We start from the raw sequence: 19,575 nt of genomic DNA, 5'->3' as shown, positions 1-19,575 counted from the left end.
GACATGGCTCGCATATGGGGATTTTGGTGATTTTCAAAGCCAAGCAGCAAGGTGTTCTGGTCGCCAAGAGGTGGCTGATTTTGTTATTTCAAATTGAAGATATAGTACTAAAGATTGTAAGCAAACTAGCACAAATTTCAACAATAAATCAGAATTATGTCAATTTTTTGATTGAATTTTGATAATCTGACGCAAAATCGATAAAACTCGCATATGGCGGGATTTATTAAAGACCAACAGCATGTTGTCCCGGTCAAGAGGGAGCTAATTTTAACGTGATTGAATGTGACTTTTTATTGCAATGAGTGCTCCAGACACACAAATTAGAGAAGACAAAGAATCCATCACTCAGTCAGTTCATTGAGTTGTCACACACACAAAAAAAACTTGTTTTATCAGTAACTCACCAAACAGAGAAAAGTCGCATGTCATAAATGCATTCCATAAATAGAAATTCACAAAGAAATTGAGGGATTCACCTCAAAACAAGATGGCTGATATTTTTCAATGAAGACGAATCAATGAAGAAATAAATATATGTTTGCATGTCACCTGAAATTCACAAATTGACATCAAAAGATGTGTTTGATACATAGTGATCTCTAGAGACCGCTAGACATTGAATTCATCCTGCTAACTATTGGCGAAAATAACGCGTCAGAAATATGTAGGGAGACAAATATTTTTATTATGTTCAAAAGCAGTGCGGCCTATGGGATTCCCCAAAGAGAGCTGCAAACGCTACGCATAACAACAGTCGCTAGTAGATTTGATTAAATATATTCGACGTAGCAAATGTAAAATCCATCTTTAAAAAGGACATTGGAATATTCCTTATCAAAACAGAAATACAATCTCCAGCTCTTATCCCAACGTTGTTATATTGTGTGGGAAATATGCTTTGAAAATGCAGTCACGCTTTACTTAAATCGTGCGGTATATACATCCTAACGAGATTGCAAGAATAACCGAAATACTTCACAGGTCAAAGGCCTAATTTGATTGATTATTTCTGAAACGCTCAACAACATTCTCTACTAGGTATACGACGTTTGACATACAGTAAAATAGCCTGCCGACTTGAAATTCCCTAGAGATAGATGTTCACAGGAAAAAAATAGTCTAAACATAACAACAGCTGCCTACAAAAACGCACCTGCTATTCAGGGAAGCATCAACACAGTGCGTAGTGTATAGAAGCAATTATTCTGGGCCCTTTCATATTTTATTGCTCAGAATTCTACCAGACGAAGATAATGAGGGCGGGCAAAACTAATCCATTTTTCTTGGAGACATTACTTATTCTTCAATACTTCGTTTGTACGTCTAAAGCAAGTATTAGTCTCGGAACTTGTCAGCTTTCATGTGATGAGAACGAGAGCCAGCTCCCTTCACGCGTAAGAGGTCCACCTGGATCACCGGGAAAGCGCGGTCCAGTAGGAAATCGCGGATTAGTTGGACCGAAAGGGTCACCAAGTAGTTGCTGTGAAGATCTAGTTGAACGAAACGAACAGCTTGAACGTCAAGTTCAGGAGTTAAATGGTAAGTAAACATAATGTTACAGTGTATTGGGGCATTTGGAAAGCCTCGTGTCCGCATTTATTCGATATGGTCTCTTACTGACTCTTAGGTTAGTATAGTGCATTGTTTGAGCGAAAAATCACAAGAAGCTTACTCACATTGCAATTGTACCTATTGCTTATACAACTGTTATCTGTACAAGAAAAAATGAAACACAAATAATTAGACATTTCAATAAGATTCGAAGAGCATTGTTTTGATTTGAAAGGTATATTTATATTCGTAACATAACTCGATGACAGGTGAAGATTATTTTTCCAAACCATCCTTACTTTTTGAATTATTCAACCAAGCAGGGAACATAACATAAGTGACAATATTTTTTTAGGATGGATATTCCCACATGACTGTGCAGCGGTAAAAAGTCACGTGATATCAAGTGGAACTTACGTGATTCATCCGTTCAATGAAAGTAAACAAGGAGTCCAAGTGTATTGTGATCAAGAAACCGATGGAGGCGGTTGGATTGTAAGTGCATTCGAAAAACGTTCTGTCTATATTTAAGACTTAGTAGTTCAATAGCATGAGGCCCAAACAGAAATCATTATCATACGCAATTCTGATATATATCTCAATTCCATGTGACTATGTTTAGATAAAACTCTTGAATAGCAACAACCAAGTGTGGCATTTTTTCTATTTTTAATCCCATTTACTTCGTATCTCAATACACCTATTCAATATAATTGCGTGCAGAGGGCTCAGTGCACGTAATAGAATTTATGTATTTTTAATGAGATAGGCAGAACAACGATGCATGAACCTTTAGTCTAGTCCAGACTCTAGACACTGTACACTACCGTTCATGATATTAAACTGCCGTTGGTCAAGAACAGATCCAGAAATCTGAAGGTTTTGGAACATAATTCGTCTGCGACCATTTTAAAATTATAGTCATGAAGCGTACCACGGCCTCCTCGTCCGGTTACCAGTTATTTTGTTTCAAGTATATGAACTTTAGGTAGGCAAAACCGACCAACCTTTACGGTTACCACTCTACGGCGATGAAAGAGTTCAGTAATTCTCTGGCACATAAGTATCCGCCGCTGAATTCCAACTTACGAACCCACGCAGGGAAATCAGAGGAGCGATGAAAAACGTCGACGATTGCAAATCAAAGATCATTTTTCTTGTCACGTTCATTTTTAGGTAATACAAAGAAGACTTGACGGATCGGAAGATTTTTATCGTGACTGGGAAGACTATGTCACAGGTTTTGGTTACAAAGAACAAGAATTCTGGCTAGGTATACTTAAAATGACGAACAACTTGAATTTATAGATATAACACCTTAAAGGCATTTTCAAGTTTTTTCTGCGCATGGTGGCGTCCATGATAAAAGAATCTTTTTTGTACTGTCCCGGAAGTTATGGTGATGTTAAGGATTCGATAATCCGACCAGCTATTTATAATGAGCCAGCATTAACATATAAAATATGCTAAACGATTTCCGTTCTCTGAATATTCGTACGTCAATAAACGTTAATAGCTCACATTTTCTTCACACACTTTTTCATAGACTAGTGGAATGGTGTTCTGTCATAAATATTTTTTCGGGCTAAAACGGTTGAATTTTTAATTTCAAAATTAGATTTTCTGAGAAAGAATATTATGTACTTCACTCTTTGTTAAAATCAACTCCGAATCTGGCTCGACTGCGACTGAACTTGACTTGTGACTCGGGAATGAAGTGGCTCCAATCCACATCCGTTCTCGAGCGTTGCAATAAAACAAGGTTCTGAATAAGATAATCCTTGATTCAAGGTTTGAGTTCAGAAATGAGGGCTAAGCACTAGCTATCAATATCTTTATAATTTACAGGACTGGAGACGATGCACAGAATATCCATCAATGGTCTTCATGAAATTCGATTCGATTTTATAACAAGAGGCAACGAAAAAATATTTGCAAAATACGGGTAATTATTTTCAATGCTCCATTTATAGTTGGATGGAATAAAAATGGGTGCTCCCAAAGTATGCGAACCAAGATGGCGGACATCGGAACGTAACATGGGTAACAGGTTAGGGTTAGGCGATAATTTTTTTCCAATTTTCCTTATTTTAGTCCTATTATCAGTTCGAAGACTAGCCAAGAGCCTCCCGTAGTATTTATACTTATGAATTTGTTATACCAATTGATATTTCAGTGATTTCTTCAATTTATTGTTCATTTCGTTTCTTGCAAATATGCACCACGTAAACTCATCTTAAGCAATATTACGTGATTAAAAATACAATTTATGTGTTAAATTCACAAAAGTTTCTAATGTTTAGACAATTTCAAATTGCTGGGGCAGAAGAAAATTATCGAATAACAATTACCGGATATTCAGGAAATGCTGGTATGCTCAAAATATTTATTATAATTAACAATAGAAAATAGCGCTGTTTTACATATTAAATTAATGTAGTATGTATATGTTTAAAACAGTTTCATCGATCTCTTATAACGATACAATTTAATAGAGTAACATGTATCGCACGGCACTTATTCTTGGGTGATTGAATTTATCATGTCGTTTCACTTAACAGGCGATTCAATGGCAAACCATAACAATAACCAATTTACGACGAAGGATCAAGAAAACGATCACGACCCTGGAAAAAATTGCGCTGTATCGTACAAAGGGGGGTGGTGGTACAATCGGTGCCATAACGCTAACTTGAATGGTTTATACGCAGACACAACGGCATCGGCCAAGGGTTTATCCTGGTTTAGGTGGAAAAATTCATACACTCCATTTGCAAAATTTGTAGAAATGAAGATCCGGAAACGCAGAAACTAAACAGCCATTGCCATTTATTGTTTGAATCAAATAAACACTTGCTCTATTAGGTTGTAAATTTTCTTGGTGTTTTTATAAGTGAAAAAAGTATTATGCCCGCGTAGCGTCAAATACAAGCGGATTAATAACAATCACAGAAAAATCTGTATACATTTTTATTGCCAGTATATATAACATTTGCTTTGCTTTGCCTCCTGTTGTTTTATTTTAAAGCATGTAATTCTCATGAAAAAATAACAATTCATTTCTACATTACAAAATTCGACTTCATAATGAAGGACGAATAGATGAGATTCACACCAATGTACCATGCCTCTCCTGTTAAAACTTACGTTTTCTCGTTGATTGTAACCAATCGAGTAATTTAAAATAAAAAGTGTCAATTTACCGGCGAATGAAGCGCAATCTATATTTTTTTCTGATTAAAAGATATCTATTGCATGGGTTAGAATTCGGATATTTCAGAGTTTACGTTTTATATACCCAACAGAACACTATTTCGTTATGTATTGATTTTAGTAAGGGTTATGAACTGAATTCTATGAAAATGACTTTAGGAGGTTAAACGCATATTTATAGCTTCCATGGACTGAATCAAATTGAATATAATCATGTGTTAATTTTAGCGCTTCATTGGTTAGTGGTTACCGTTCATTATGAAAAATTTGGGCATTCAAATGAAAGTATCTATGGAAAGGTGCACAAAAATAATATAATCTTTTAGATAAGTTCACTGTATTACTCTGAATAAGTTGTGAGCAAGTATACACTAAGGTAATTTAAAGGATTGATTGGTCAATCACAAGGTTGATTGATATAGCACGTGCCTGACTATTGCCAAATTCTTGGTGCATTTGTGTTAATGCGCCACTGTGCACTGAATGCAGGAATACCTGAGCAAGGATTGAAACAGCCACATTGGACGGTTCAAAGTACTTGCCTCAGAATTTAGAAAATTTTATTGTATTTATTTTAACTTTTACTATTGTAACTTAAGATGTTCAAACAAAGGCTGGTCGTAATAAATGCTTTTGCCCCTGCACTCCATAGATCAGTCGTCGACAAACTTTATGTACGTGCGCGTCAGCTATACACATTTCCGGTGGCGTGCGAACCGCATCAATTTTCGCCTACGAACCATCTCCACATGAAACTACTTCAAACTATGACGCACTCGCACCCTCTATTGCTGTGATAAAAGCATGGCACAATGAGAAGTATGAGCGGCTTTTTTTAATATATTATCAAACAATACATGTTTTTATTTACTTATTATCGATGTGGAGGATGATTATGTTTCTCTGTCATGGCTGAAGCGTTAAAATCAAATGGCAACTTCGTTGCCCCGCTGTACGTCGTCCAAATGACGACCTGACAAGCGAGTACGAAATTTATTCTCAGTGTAATACATTTTAGAGCTGCTCACAGCAATATGTGCTCTCGAGCGAGCACTTTACACGTTTTGCACTGTCGCGCAATAAGCAATGGCGCAAACCCGGGTCTCGAGATTGAATTTCGTATTTGCCATATCACGTTTTGTATTGACATTTTACATTAAATCCATTAATAACTGCGATGCTGACTTGGCATATCAAGCAAACTGGTTTTAAAAGGGGCAAGGAAAAAAATAATTTTCGTCCAAGAACTTTGGAATGTTTGACTCTCGTCGCAAACTCCCTCCGTATTCCAGATATTTTCAAATTTTAAAAATCAAACTAGACATAACTTATAATTACAAATGACGTTCATCAAGAAGGAACATACAACTGACGCTACTCACTACTAAACAAGTGCCGTACAAAATCACTTGTAGACTGTATCCAAATAAATCCGTGGGGAGCCAATAATATACTAAGAATCAATTTTTGTTTTATGCGTTAAATGTCGGGTCGTTCGTGGGCCTCAAAAAATTAGTTTGTGGGCCGCAAGTTCGCCATCCCTGAGTCTAGACAAGAGCTTCTCAAACGGTATCTATACAGCCCAAGTATGCAACATCGATGAGTGCACAGAAGTGCACCACTAGAAGAGATTCGGCACACTAACTTATTTTATTGCAATGTGTCACAAATAAAGCATAACGTGCATGGACATTTAAATAAGCACCTTGCTACATTTACATTGCGTCCCCCAGTGTTACCAAATATGTGGTTGTATAATTGTCATAATTGAACATGGGTATTTTAAACCCAGCTTACGCTAAAAATAAAGTGTCATAAGCAAACATTTTTACGTAAAATTGTGGTCACGGGAGTAGTACGTCGCTATTGATTTCACACCGTCCATCATGATTAAAAACTTTTCTTCGGCATCATCGCATCGGCAACACGATTTGATTAAATATATTCGATTCTAAATCGATATCAATTCTAAAATCGGTCTGTAGAGAGGATTATAGACAGGGGCTTGTCAAACTGTTCTGCTGCCCAGGTCGAATTCCTAATATTGATGCCCCTTAAATCTAACTTTTAAAATATTTGTGGGGGATAAACATATTATAGATGTTGTTATGCATGAGAATGAATAAATTAAACGTCAATTAAGAATGAAATGTTTGTATTATTCAAAACAGAAACACCAGCACCAGCAAGTTCTAATTGAATCGGGAGATATATAGGTCTTAATGAGATTGCAAGAATAACCGCAATACTTCACACCCTAAAAAGACCTAATTTGATTAAATATCACTATGCTGCACTTTTTAACACGAAACAAGATCTTATGCTATATACATGTGATGCATACGGTGAATAGCCTGCTGAATTAATATGATCTAGAGATAGGTTTTCGCGTGTATGTGTTTATTAGCGACATATCAATGTCATTCTGCTACCATTACAGCCGTGACATAACTGCCTACTAAAACTCATTTAACCGCAGAGGCACCAATACAATGTGTTGTATATAAAAGCAATTATTCTGGGCCGTTTGGTATTTTATTCCTGTGAAATTCATCAGAGGACATGATGTGGACGGGCAATACTAAGTCATTTTTCTTGGTGACATTAATTATTCTCCAATACTTTGCTTGTAAGTCTCAAGCAAGTATTAGTCTCGGAATTTGTCATCTTCCATGTAATGAGGAAGTACCTTGTAAGGAAGGGCCTCCTGGACCACCTGGAGAGCGCGGCCCAGAAGGACCTCGTGGAATGATAGGACCAGCAGGGCCACCAAGTACTTGCTGCGAAGATTTAGTTGAACGATACGAACAGCTTGAACGTCAAGTTCAAGAGTTGGATGGTAAGTTATAAAATGTTCCAATGCATACATTGGGAAACTTTAATTTACTTGTTATATAGTTTGGTATAGTGAATTTTTTGAACGATAAATTGCAAGTAGCTAATCGTCATTGCAATTGTACTTGTTGCTTGTTCCTTCGGGCAATTGGTATTTGCATAGGAAAAAACGAAATAAATATAATTATTTTGGTTATTAGATAGGATACAAAGAACAATACTTTGACTTGGGAAGTTTATTATACTCGTAACATAGCTTGATAACATGTAAAGATAATTTCCCAATAATTTCCATTTTTTTTTAAATTATCTGAACAGGCATGGAGCATAATAAAAGTGCAATTACTTTTTCTAGAATGGATGTTTCCACGGGACTGTGCAGCGGTAAAGAATCACGTGATATCAAGTGGAAATTATGCGATTCATCCGTTCAATGAAAGTAAACAGGGAGTCCAAGTGTATTGTGATCAAGTAACCGATGGTGGCGGTTGGATTGTGAGTAGAGTTTTGATAACCCTCATGTACCCCCGTACCACCATACGGCGGTGAGGAATTAAGCAATTCTTATGCATATAATCACCCACAGGATTCAAACCTGCGAACCCACGCAGTGTAATCAGAGATGCGATGGAAAGCGTCGCCCTAACACTAGCCGTAGATTTCAGACCAATGCGTCACAATCCGCGCAAAAAAATTAAACATATAATATATTATTCCATATGCTCGTTTTATGACACAAAAGAAAAGAATACAAACATCTGAGTAGAATAGTTGTCCCTAAAATTTGACGATCGCAACTCATTTTAATTAACCTGTCACATTCTTTTTTTAAGGTAATACAAAGAAGACTTGACGGATCGGAAGATTTTTATCGTGACTGGAATGACTATGTCACCGGTTTTGGTCACATAGAACGAGAATTCTGGCTAGGTATACTTAATATTATAAACATAATTATGCGTTGGTTGTTTAAAATATAATCAAATTTATATAATGTCATACAGAGGATGGTGTCGCGGATATCAAGGCAATATGTTATTTCTCGTTTTGTCTCGAATTTTCTATTAATACGCATTCGTTTATCCGACTATCATATATATATATAGGGTGGACCAGAAGTAGATTACAATTGATGTTAAATTACTTTAATTATTATTAATAGTTACAAAACTGTCATTCTACTTTGGTCCACCCCAAATATCATAAAATATACCAGATTCCAAATAATTTATTTTTCAAATTACGACCCTGGTTTGTGACACGGGAATGCAGTGACTTGATTCGATACCGTTCTCGGGCGTTTGAAAAACTTCCGTGGTCCGAGATTTAAGTTCAGAAATGTGGGATAACCAATAGCTAACTGGCTCACCTAACTTTGTCTCTGACGTAACATCTTGACTAGAATTGACTCTCAAAGTTGAAAAAACACGATTCAGCCAACACTAACTATTGATATCTTTATATTTCACAGGACTAGAGACGATGCATAGAATATCCACCAATGGTCCTCATGAGATTCGATTCGACTTTATAACAAAAGACAACAAAAAATTATTTGCAAAATACGGGTAATTGAAATTTCCTTTACGCACTGCCAAATATTTTGTATACTTTATTTAGTATTTGATAAAATGAAAGAGCGTAAAAAGACTTACAAAACGGTCGATTATTCAGTGAACTACCATTTTAAGTTTGCTAATGTTATTACGTGTAAATATACAGGGTGTGCTTAAAGTTCTTTTACAACTTATATTTTATGAATTCAGTTCTCAATATATTTAAACCAGGTTTGTTGTATTTTAATCAGTAATTGTTTGGGTATTTTTACTTTATTTAATGCATGTGAGGGCCAAAACAATATATGGTATCGATAAATTCCTTTTGCAATTTTGAAAAATTTGAAGACTTCTTGGTCGCCCTGTATATTTGAATTCTAGACATAAAAGTAACAGGGTAATTGGTTGTAGCATTTGAAGTTTTAGAAATTTTTTCAAATTTTCGTTTGTTGATCGTTATTGTTCATGGCAAATTTGTTTCAAGTAGAATCATCATGAAATAACCTAAAATATCCTATACATTTATATATTATTAAATATCAAATAATATTCTAATTTTCAGCCATTTTCAAATTGCTGGAGCGGGAGACAATTATCGAATAAAAATTACCGGATATTCAGGAAACGCAGGTATGCTCAAAATGATTTTTATAATCAACAATTGACAATAACGCTGTTTTTCGATTTATATAACAGCGGTTACCAACCGGGGAACCCAATGGGGCCTTGCATTTAGAGGGCGCCGCAGTGCTAGGCGCGAAACTGATCTTACTTCTGCCCTGACAAGAAAGCTTCCCGTTCTACCTAGTTTCGTTGCTTGATAAGGTTATTTCTGAAGGTGGTTTCATCTTGTTGGCCATGAATTTGTTTAACTTAATGGAATGATAAACAGAGGATTCATGAGAGTTAAAATACTCCGTAAGGGGGAAAGTACTCACGAGCCCTAAACGTTTGAAAACCCCTTGTATATATAGTAAGTGTATGTGCAGCAACAAAATTTTAGTTGCCTCAATCTTCATCTCTTATAACGAATTATTCGAGCAACATGTATCGCACTGCACTTGTTCTCGAGTCATTGAATTTATCATATTGTTTATATTAACAGGCGATTCGATGGCGCACCATAACAATAACCAATTTTCGACAAAGGATCAAGAAAACGACCAGGACCCAGGGAAAAATTGCGCTGAATCGTACATAGGGGGTTGGTGGTACAACTATTGTCACCACGCTAACTTGAATGGTTTATACACAGGCACATCCGCCGAGGGTTTATCCTGGTATAAGTGGAAAAATACATACACTCCATTTGCCAAATTTGTGGAAATTAAGATCAGGAAATCAGCCGTCCCAGATTTTTAATAGTATAGAAGTAACATCTACGTACAGGGTAATCATAAAGTCGCACATTAAGGTAAATCTCAAAGATACAAAAACTTTGAACTTATTCGATTCTGAGACACAGTCGTTTCTGATTCATCATGATAACAATCCAAATTAAACTGAGTTGGCTATTGACGTACACGTTTAAACATAGATTGTAAGTTTTGTTCTTGTGCGCGACATTATGGCCATCCCTGTATAGTAGCCTACAGTCAAATAGATACTTTCTCATTAGTCCATTAAAATTTCAAGTTTTGCCTGATACATGTTTTTATGTGTGTCAAGATTATCATGTTTGCCTATCGTGAAATAATATCAGACTAATAGTAATAGCCGTAATAATCTGCATGCATTTTTATTGTCATCTTATTAAAGTTGCTTTGTTTTGAGTCTTCTTACCTAAAATATATCATCAACTTCAACCACATAATTCGTCTTTTTAATAATGGTGGGCGAATAGATGAGATTCACATCAATGTTGATCATATAGGCGTTGCTAAGTGGTGGGGGCGAAAAAGGGGTCATGCGCTTATATAGCTTGGAAATCTTCGACATCAAAGTAAGTCTGTTGAGAGATTCTTCAAGATATTGCTTAGATATCAGTTGCTGTTTTTATCTAAACTTTTTCGTCGCAAAAGGTACGAGTAAGCGTCGTATTACGTCATTATAGAAAAAATAATTGCCCCCTCACAAATATTGGACTGAATACGGTCTTGAAATTGCCCCGTCTATTCAGTAAATTAGAACTGTCTCTCTGATTGCAACCACCGAGTGAAAGAAAGTAAAAAAAATTCTCCACGGTTGAATTGCAATAATGTTTTAACTAAAAGATATCCGTGGCAAAAGGTATCTTATCTAATTTACTCAACAAGGTGCTACTTTGATATGCAATCTCAGCGGTTGTACGATTTCAGTAATTTTAGTTAGTGTTAGGAACCGAATTGCATGAGAATGTTTTTATGAGATTGAACGCATACCAAAGTGGCACCGATTGAGATCCCGTTAAGCAGGTCGATCTCACACAAAGTGGCAGCCCCAACAGTATATTTATCGCTTCCATAGACTGAATCCAAATCGAATACAGACACATTAGTGGATTTTAACGGTTTATTGGTTATTGGTTCGTGGATCATTTTGAAAAATTTGGGTATTCAAATGAAAGCATCTATGGAAAGGTGCACAAAAATATTATATTCTTTTAGATTAGTTTACTGTATTACTCTGAACAAGTTGTGAGTAAGAACACACTGAGGAAATTTCTACTAAAGGTTGATTGAGATAGTATGAGCCTGACTATTGCCAATTTCTTGGTGCCTTTGTGTTAATGCGTCACTGTGCACTAAATGCACTTGAGCAAGGATCGAAACAGCCACATTTGGCGGTTTAAAGTTCCTGCATCATATCAAAGCAAATTTATTGTATTTATTTTAACTCTTATATTGTAACTTTTTGCACGACCAAATTAATACATTATCATGCCATCGGTTGATATGAATATTGTTATACGTATAAAATATATAAGGTAACCAAACACAATTAGTTTAGCGGAAGCGAATCGTAAATTGCTATATATCGGAACAATGTCAGGGGAAAGGAAATAAAATAAAACTATGACGCACTCTCACCCTCTATTGCTGTGGTAAAAGCCTAGCACAATGAGAAGTCTATGTGACCTTTTTTAATATATTATCAAACAATACATGTTTTTATTTACTTTTTATCGATGTGGAGGATGATACTGATTTTTTGTGTCAAGGCTAAAGCGTTAAAATCAAATGGCAACTTCGTTGCCTCACAGTAAGTGGTCCAAATGACGACCTGACAAGCGAAGACAAAATTTATTCTCATTGTAATACATTTCAGATAAAGCTGCTCACAGCAATATGTGCTTCGAAACGAGCACATTACACGTTTTGCACTGTCGCACAAACGAGCAGTGGCGCAACCCCGGGTCTCGAGATCGAATTTCTTATTTGCCATGTCACGTTTTGTATTGTTATTTTACATTAAATCCCTCAATAACTGCGATGCCTACTTGGTGTATCAAGCAAACTGGTTTTAAACGGCGCAAGTAGAAAAATAATTTTGGTCCAAGAACTTTGGAATGTTTGACTCTCGTGGCAAACCTCCCTCCGTATTCCAGATATTTTCAAATTTTAAAAATCAAACTAGACTTAAATTATAATTACAAAAGAAGTTTATCAAAAAGCGACATACAACTGACGCTACTTACCACTAAACAAGTGCCGTACAGAATCACTTGTAATCAAATAAATCCGTGTGGAGCCAATAATATATTAAGAACTAATTTTTGTTTTATGCGTAAATTTCGGATCGTTCGTGGACAGTAACAAATTAGTTCGCGGGCCGCAGGTTCACTATCCCTGAGTCTAAAGCTTCTCAAACGAGTGTATATACAGCCGAGATATGCCACGTCGATAGAGTGCACAGAAGTGTACCACATAAAAGAGATTCGGCACACTAACTTAATTTATTGCAATGTGTCACAAATAAAGCATAACGTGTATTTGTATTTGAATAAGCACTTTGCTACATCTATATTGCGTCGCCCCAGTGTTACCAAATATGTGGTTGTATGATTATCATAATTGAGCTTGGTTATTTTAAACCCATCATACGCTAAAAATAAAGTGTCATAAGCAAACATTTTTACGTAAAATTGTGGTCACGGGAGTAGTACGTCGCTATTGATTTCACACCGTCCATCATGATTAAAAACTTTTCTTCGGCATCATCGCATCGGCAACACGATTTGATTAAATATATTCGATTCTAAATCGATATCAATTCTAAAATCGGTCTGTAGAAAGGATTATAGACAGGGGCTTGTCAAACTGTTCTGCTGCCCAGGTCGAATTCCTAATATTGATGCCCCTTAAATCTAACTTTTAAAATATTTGTGGGGGATAAACATATTATAGATGTTGTTATGCATGAGAATGAATAAATTAAACGTCAATTAAGAATGAAATGTTTGTATTATTCAAAACAGAAACACCAGCACCAGCAAGTTCTAATTGAATCGGGAGATATATAGGTCTTAATGAGATTGCAAGAATAACCGCAATACTTCACACCCTAAAAAGACCTAATTTGATTAAATATCACTATGCTGCACTTTTTAACACGAAACAAGATCTTATGCTATATACATGTGATGCATACGGTGAATAGCCTGTTGAATTAATATGATCTAGAGATAGGTTTTCGCGTGTATGTGTTTTATAGCGACATATCCATGTCATTCTGCTACCATTACAGCCGTGACATAACTGCCTACTAAGACTCATTTAACCGCAGAGGCACCAATACAATGTGTTGTATATAAAAGCAATTATTCTGGGCCGTTTGGTATTTTATTCCCGTGAAATTCAACAGAGGACATGATGTGGACGGGCAATACTAAGTCATTTTTCTTGGTGACATTAATTATTCTCCAATACTTTGCTTGTAAGTCTCAAGCAAGTATTAGTCTCGGAATTTGTCATCTTTCATGTAATGAGGAAGTACCTTGTAAGGAAGGGCCTCCTGGACCACCTGGAGAGCGCGGCCCAGAAGGACCTCGTGGAATGATAGGACCAGCAGGGCCACCAAGTACTTGCTGCGAAGATTTAGTTGAACGATACGAACAGCTTGAACGTCAAGTTCAAGAGTTGGATGGTAAGTTATAAAATGTTCCAATGCATACATTGGGAAACTTTAATTTACTTGTTATATAGTTTGGTATAGTGAATTTTCTGAACGATAAATTGCAAGTAGCTAATCGTCATTGCAATTGTACTTGTTGCTTGTTCCTTCGGGCAATTGGTATTTGCATAGGAAAAAACGAAATAAATATAATTTTTTTGGTTATTAGATAGGATACAAAGAACAATACTTTGACTTGGGAAGTTTATTATACTCGTAACATAGCTTGATAACATGTAAAGATAATTTCCCAATAATTTCTATTTTTTTTAAATTATCTGAACAGGCATGGAGCATAATAAAAGTGCAATTACTTTTTCTAGAATGGATGTTTCCACGGGACTGTGCAGCGGTAGAGAATCACGTGATATCAAGTGGAAATTATGCGATTCATCCGTTCAATGAAAGTAAACAGGGAGTCCAAGTGTATTGTGATCAAGTAACCGATGGTGGCGGTTGGATTGTGAGTAGAGTTTTGATAACCCTCATGTACCCCCGTACCACCATACGGCGGTGAGGAATTAAGCAATTCTTATGCATATAATCACCCACAGGATTCAAACCTGCGAACCCACGCAGTGTAATCAGAGATGCGATGGAAAGCGTCGCCCTAACACTAGCCGTATATTTCAGACCAATGCGTCACAATCCGCGCAAAAAAATTAAACATATAATATATATTATTCCATATGCTCGTTTTATGACACAAAAGGAAAGAATACAAACATCTGAGTAGAATAGTTGTCCCTAAAGTTTGACGATAGCAACTCATTTTAATTAACCTGTCACATTCTTTTTTTAAGGTAATACAAAGAAGACTTGACGGATCGGAAGATTTTTATCGTGACTGGAATGACTATGTCACAGGTTTTGGTCACATAGAACGAGAATTCTGGCTAGGTATACCTAATATTATGAACCTAATTATGCGTTGGTTATTTAAAATTTAATCAAATTTATATAATGTCATACAGAGGATGGTGTCGCGGATATCAAGGCAATATGTTATTTCTCGTCTTGTCTCGAATTTTCTATTAATACGCATTCGTTTATCCGACTATCATATATATATATAGGGTGGACCAGAAGTAGATTACAATTGATGTTAAATTACTTTAATTATTATTAATAGTTACAAAACTGTCATTCTACTTTGGTCCACCCCAAATACCATAAAATATACCAGATTCCAAATAATTTATTTTTCAAATTACGACCCTGGTTTGTGACACGGGAATGCAGTGACTTGATTCGATACCGTTTTCGGGCGTTTGAAAAACTTCCGTGGTCCGAGATTTAAGTTCAGAAATGTGGGATAACCAATAGCTAACTGGCTCACCTAACTTTGTCTCTGACGTAACATCTTGACTAGAATTGACTCTCAAAGTTGAAAAAACACGATTCAGCCAACACTAACTATTGATATCTTTATATTTCACAGGACTGGAGACGATGCATAGAATATCCACCAATGGTCCTCATGAGATTCGATTCGACTTTATAACGAAAGACAACAAAAAATTATTTGCAAAATACGGGTAATTGAAATTTCCTTTACGCACTGCCAGATATTTTGTATACTTTATTTAGTTTTTGATAAAATGAAAGAGCGTAAAAAGACTTACAAAACGGTCGATTATTCAGTGAACTACCATTTTAAGTTTGCTAATGGTATTACGTGTAAATATACAGGGTGTGCTTAAAGTTCTTTTACAACTTATATTTTATGAATTCAGTTCTCAAAATATTTAAACCAGGTTTGTTGTATTTTAATCAGTAATTGTTTGGGTATTTTTACTTTATTTAATACATGTGAGGGCCAAAACAATATATGGTATCGATAAATTCCTTTTGCAATTTTGAAAAATTTGAAGACTTCTTGGTCGCCCTGTATATTTGAATTCTAGACATAAAAGTAACAGGGTAATTGGTTGTAGCATTTGAAGTTTTAGAAATTTTTTCAAATTTTCGTTTGTTGATCGTTATTGTTCATGGCAAATTTGTTTCAAGTAGAATCATCATGAAATAACCTAAAATATCCTATACATTTATATATTATTAAATATCAAATAATATTCTAATTTTCAGACATTTTCAAATTGCTGGAGCGGAAGACAATTATCGAATAAAAATTACCGGATATTCAGGAAACGCAGGTATGCTCAAAATGATTTTTATAATCAACAATTGACAATAACGCTGTTTTTCGATTTATATAGCAGCGGTTACCAACCGGGGAACCTAATGGGGCCTTGCATTTAGAGGGCGCCGCAGTGCTAGGCGCGAAACTGATCTTACTTCTGCCCTGACAAGAAAGCTTCCCGTTCTACCTAGTTTCGTTGCTTGATAAGGTTATTTCTGAAGGTGGTTTCATCTTGTTGAGCATGAATTTGTTTAACTTAATGGAATGATAAACAGAGGATTCATGAGAGTTAAAATACTCCGGAAGCGGGAAAGTACTCACGAGCCCTAAACGTTTGAAAACCCCTTGTATATATAGTATGTGTATGTGCAGCAACAAAATTTTAGTTGCCTCAATCTTCATCTCTTATAACGAATTATTCGAGCAACATGTATCGCACTGCACTTGTTCTTGAGTCATTGAATTTATCATATTGTTTATATTAACAGGCGATTCGATGGCGCACCATAACAATAACCAATTTTCGACAAAGGATCAAGAAAACGACCAGGACCCAGGGAAAAATTGCGCTGAATCGTACATAGGGGGTTGGTGGTACAACTATTGTCACCACGCTAACTTGAATGGTTTATACACAGGCACATCCGCCGAGGGTTTATCCTGGTATAAGTGGAAAAATACATACACTCCATTTGCCAAATTTGTGGAAATTAAGATCAGGAAATCAGCCGTCCCAGATTTTTAATAGTATAGAAGTAACATCTACGTACAGGGTAATCATAAAGTCGCACATTAAGGTAAATCTCAAAGATACAAAAACTTTGAAATTATTCGATTCTGAGACAGTCGTCTCTGATTCATCATGATAACAATCCAAATTAAACTGAGTTGGCTATTGACGTACACGTTTAAACATAGATTGTGAGTTTTGTTCTTGTGCGCGACATTATGGCCATCCCTGTATAGTAGCCTACAGTCAAATAGATACTTTCTCATTAGTCCATTAAAATTTCAAGTTTTGCCTGATACATGTTTTTATGTGTGTCAAGATTATCATGTTTGCCTATCGTGAAATTATATCAGACTAATAGTAATAGCCGTAATAATCTGCATGCATTTTTATTGTCATCTTATTAATGCTTTGTTTTGAGTCTTCTCACCTAAAATATATCATCAACTTCAACCCCATAATTCGTCTTTCTCATAATGGTGGGCGAATAGAGGATATTCACATGAATGTTGATCATATAGACGTTGCTAAGTGGTGGAGGCGAAAAGGCGTCATGCGCTTATATAGCTTGGAAATCTTCGCCACCAAAGTAAGTTTGCTGAGAGATTCTTCAAGATATTGCTAGATATCAGTTGCTGTTTTAATCTAAATTTTTTTTCGCAAAAGATACGAGTAACCGTCGTATTACGTCATTATAGACAAAAAATTGCCCTCTCTCAAGTATTGGACTGGCTACGTTCTTGAGTAAGCCACGTCTATTCAGTAAATCAGAACTGTCTCTCTAATTGCAACCAACCGAGTGAATGAAAGCAAAATTAATTTAATTGCAATAATTTTCTAACCAAAAGTTATCCGTGGCAAAAGTATCTTATCTAATTTACTCAACAAGGTGCTACTTTGATATGCAATCTCAGCAGTTGTGCGATTTCAGTGATTTTAATTAGTGTTAGGAAACGAATTGCATGAGAATGTTTATATGAGATTGAACGCATACCAAAGTGGCACCGATTGAGATCACGTTAAGCAGGACGATCTCACACAGAGTGGCATCGCCAACAGTATATTTATCGCTTCTATACACTGATTTCAAATCGAATACATACACATTAGTTAATTTTAGCGGTTTAATGGTTATTGGTTCGTGGATCATTATGAAAAATTTGGGCATTCAAATGAAAGCATCTATGGAAAGGTGCACAATAATAATATAATCTTTTAGATTAGTTTACTGTATTACTCCGAATAAGTTGTAAGTAAGTACACACTGAGGTAATTCCTACACAAGGTTGATTGAGATAGTATGAGCCTGACTATTGCCAATTTCTTGGTGCCTTTGTGTTAATGCGTCACTGTGCACTAAATGCACCTGAGCAAGGATCGAAACAGCCACATTTGGCGGTTTAAAGTTCCTGCATCACATCCAAGCAAATTTATTGTATTTATTTTAACTCTTATATTGTAACTTTTTGCACGATCAAATTACTACATTATCATGCCATCGGTTGATATGCATATTGTTATACGTATAAAACATATAAGGTAACCAAACACAATTAGTTTAGCGGAAGCGAATCGTAAATTGCTATATATCGGAACAATGTCAGGGAAAATGAAATATGGCTTTCAAACTCTTTCATATTTCACCATATTCTAGGTAAAAGCAAAACTATACGAGCAAAGATGCTCAAACAAAGACTGGTCGTAATAAATGCTTTTGCCCCTGCACTCCATAGATCAGTCGTTGGCAAACTTTATGTACTTGCGCGTCAACTATACACATTTCCGGTGGCGTGCGAACCGCATCAATTTTTACCTACGAACCATCTCCACATGAAACAACTTCAAAAAACTATGAAGCACTCGCACCCACTAAACCTGGCACAATGAGACGTCTAAGCGGCCTTTTTTAATATATTATCAAACAATACATGTTTTTATTTACTTATTATCGATGTGGAGGATGATTCTGTTTCTGTGTCATGGCTAAAGCGTTAAAATCAAATGGCAACTTCGTTACCCCACAGTACGTCGTCCAAATGACGATCTGACAAGCGAGTACGAAATTTATTCTTAGTGTATACATTTTAGATAAAGAGTGCACAGAAGTGTACCACTTAAAAGAGATTCGGCACACTAACTTATTTTATTGCAATGTGTCACAAATAAAGCATAACGTGTATGAGCATTAAAATTAGCACCTTGCTACATTTATATTGCGTCGTCCCAGCGTTACCCAATATATGGTTTTATGATTGTTATAATAGAACTCGGTTATTTTAAACCCATCTTACGCTAAAAATGAACTGTCACAAGCAAACTTTTTACGCAAAATGTGATCACGGGAGATTGTACGTCGCTATTCAGTTCACACCATCGATCACGATTAAAAACTTATCTTCAACATCATTGGCAATGGTTATATTGTAATTTTTTATTAGGTTAGTACCTCCCAT

The 19,575-nt window shown here is 35.9% G+C and overlaps 3 protein-coding genes across 3 annotated transcripts; all 3 read left to right on the top strand.

The window, feature by feature from the left end:
* Nucleotides 1-1,178: 1,178 nt before the first annotated feature.
* On the top strand, nucleotides 1,179-4,991 carry LOC120338953 (ryncolin-1-like). Its single transcript, XM_039406977.2, has 6 exons — nucleotides 1,179-1,542; nucleotides 1,910-2,049; nucleotides 2,731-2,827; nucleotides 3,403-3,499; nucleotides 3,858-3,925; nucleotides 4,116-4,991. The coding sequence occupies exons 1-6, from the start codon at nucleotides 1,257-1,259 to the stop codon at nucleotides 4,367-4,369; spliced, it is 942 nt and encodes a 313-aa protein (XP_039262911.2). The 5' UTR covers nucleotides 1,179-1,256; the 3' UTR covers nucleotides 4,370-4,991.
* A 2,313-nt stretch (nucleotides 4,992-7,304) lies between these two features.
* Nucleotides 7,305-10,971, top strand: LOC120338954 (microfibril-associated glycoprotein 4-like). Its single transcript, XM_039406978.2, has 6 exons — nucleotides 7,305-7,606; nucleotides 7,958-8,097; nucleotides 8,436-8,532; nucleotides 9,074-9,170; nucleotides 9,721-9,788; nucleotides 10,264-10,971. Exons 1-6 carry the CDS (start codon nucleotides 7,330-7,332, stop codon nucleotides 10,518-10,520), a joined length of 936 nt encoding a protein of 311 aa, XP_039262912.2. The 5' UTR covers nucleotides 7,305-7,329; the 3' UTR covers nucleotides 10,521-10,971.
* A 2,959-nt stretch (nucleotides 10,972-13,930) lies between these two features.
* LOC120338955 (microfibril-associated glycoprotein 4-like) lies at nucleotides 13,931-17,577 on the top strand. Its single transcript, XM_078116337.1, has 6 exons — nucleotides 13,931-14,222; nucleotides 14,573-14,712; nucleotides 15,053-15,149; nucleotides 15,691-15,787; nucleotides 16,338-16,405; nucleotides 16,881-17,577. The coding sequence occupies exons 1-6, from the start codon at nucleotides 13,946-13,948 to the stop codon at nucleotides 17,135-17,137; spliced, it is 936 nt and encodes a 311-aa protein (XP_077972463.1). The 5' UTR covers nucleotides 13,931-13,945; the 3' UTR covers nucleotides 17,138-17,577.
* Nucleotides 17,578-19,575: the final 1,998 nt, after the last annotated feature.

Source organism: Styela clava, chromosome 9, assembly GCF_964204865.1.
Source record: "Styela clava chromosome 9, kaStyClav1.hap1.2, whole genome shotgun sequence".
Taxonomy (NCBI): domain Eukaryota; kingdom Metazoa; phylum Chordata; class Ascidiacea; order Stolidobranchia; family Styelidae; genus Styela; species Styela clava.
Note: the sequence above shows the minus strand (reverse complement) of the source record. Positions and strands in the feature narration are given on the sequence as shown.

What these genes read in the sequence shown, in the direction of transcription:
- LOC120338953 (XM_039406977.2), top strand. Translation starts at nt 1,257, where the DNA reads ATGAGGGCGGGCAAAACTAATCCATTTTTCTTGGAGACATTACTTATT. An exon ending in CCGATGGAGGCGGTTGGATT is followed by an intron (nt 2,050 to 2,730) that starts GTAAGTGCATTC and finishes GTTCATTTTTAG; the next exon opens with GTAATACAAAGAAGACTTGA. An exon ending in CGGATATTCAGGAAATGCTG is followed by an intron (nt 3,926 to 4,115) that starts GTATGCTCAAAA and finishes TTCACTTAACAG; the next exon opens with GCGATTCAATGGCAAACCAT.
- LOC120338954 (XM_039406978.2), top strand. Translation starts at nt 7,330, where the DNA reads ATGATGTGGACGGGCAATACTAAGTCATTTTTCTTGGTGACATTAATT. An exon ending in CCGATGGTGGCGGTTGGATT is followed by an intron (nt 8,098 to 8,435) that starts GTGAGTAGAGTT and finishes TCTTTTTTTAAG; the next exon opens with GTAATACAAAGAAGACTTGA. An exon ending in AAATTATTTGCAAAATACGG is followed by an intron (nt 9,171 to 9,720) that starts GTAATTGAAATT and finishes TCTAATTTTCAG; the next exon opens with CCATTTTCAAATTGCTGGAG.
- LOC120338955 (XM_078116337.1), top strand. Translation starts at nt 13,946, where the DNA reads ATGATGTGGACGGGCAATACTAAGTCATTTTTCTTGGTGACATTAATT. An exon ending in AAATTATTTGCAAAATACGG is followed by an intron (nt 15,788 to 16,337) that starts GTAATTGAAATT and finishes TCTAATTTTCAG; the next exon opens with ACATTTTCAAATTGCTGGAG. An exon ending in CGGATATTCAGGAAACGCAG is followed by an intron (nt 16,406 to 16,880) that starts GTATGCTCAAAA and finishes TTATATTAACAG; the next exon opens with GCGATTCGATGGCGCACCAT.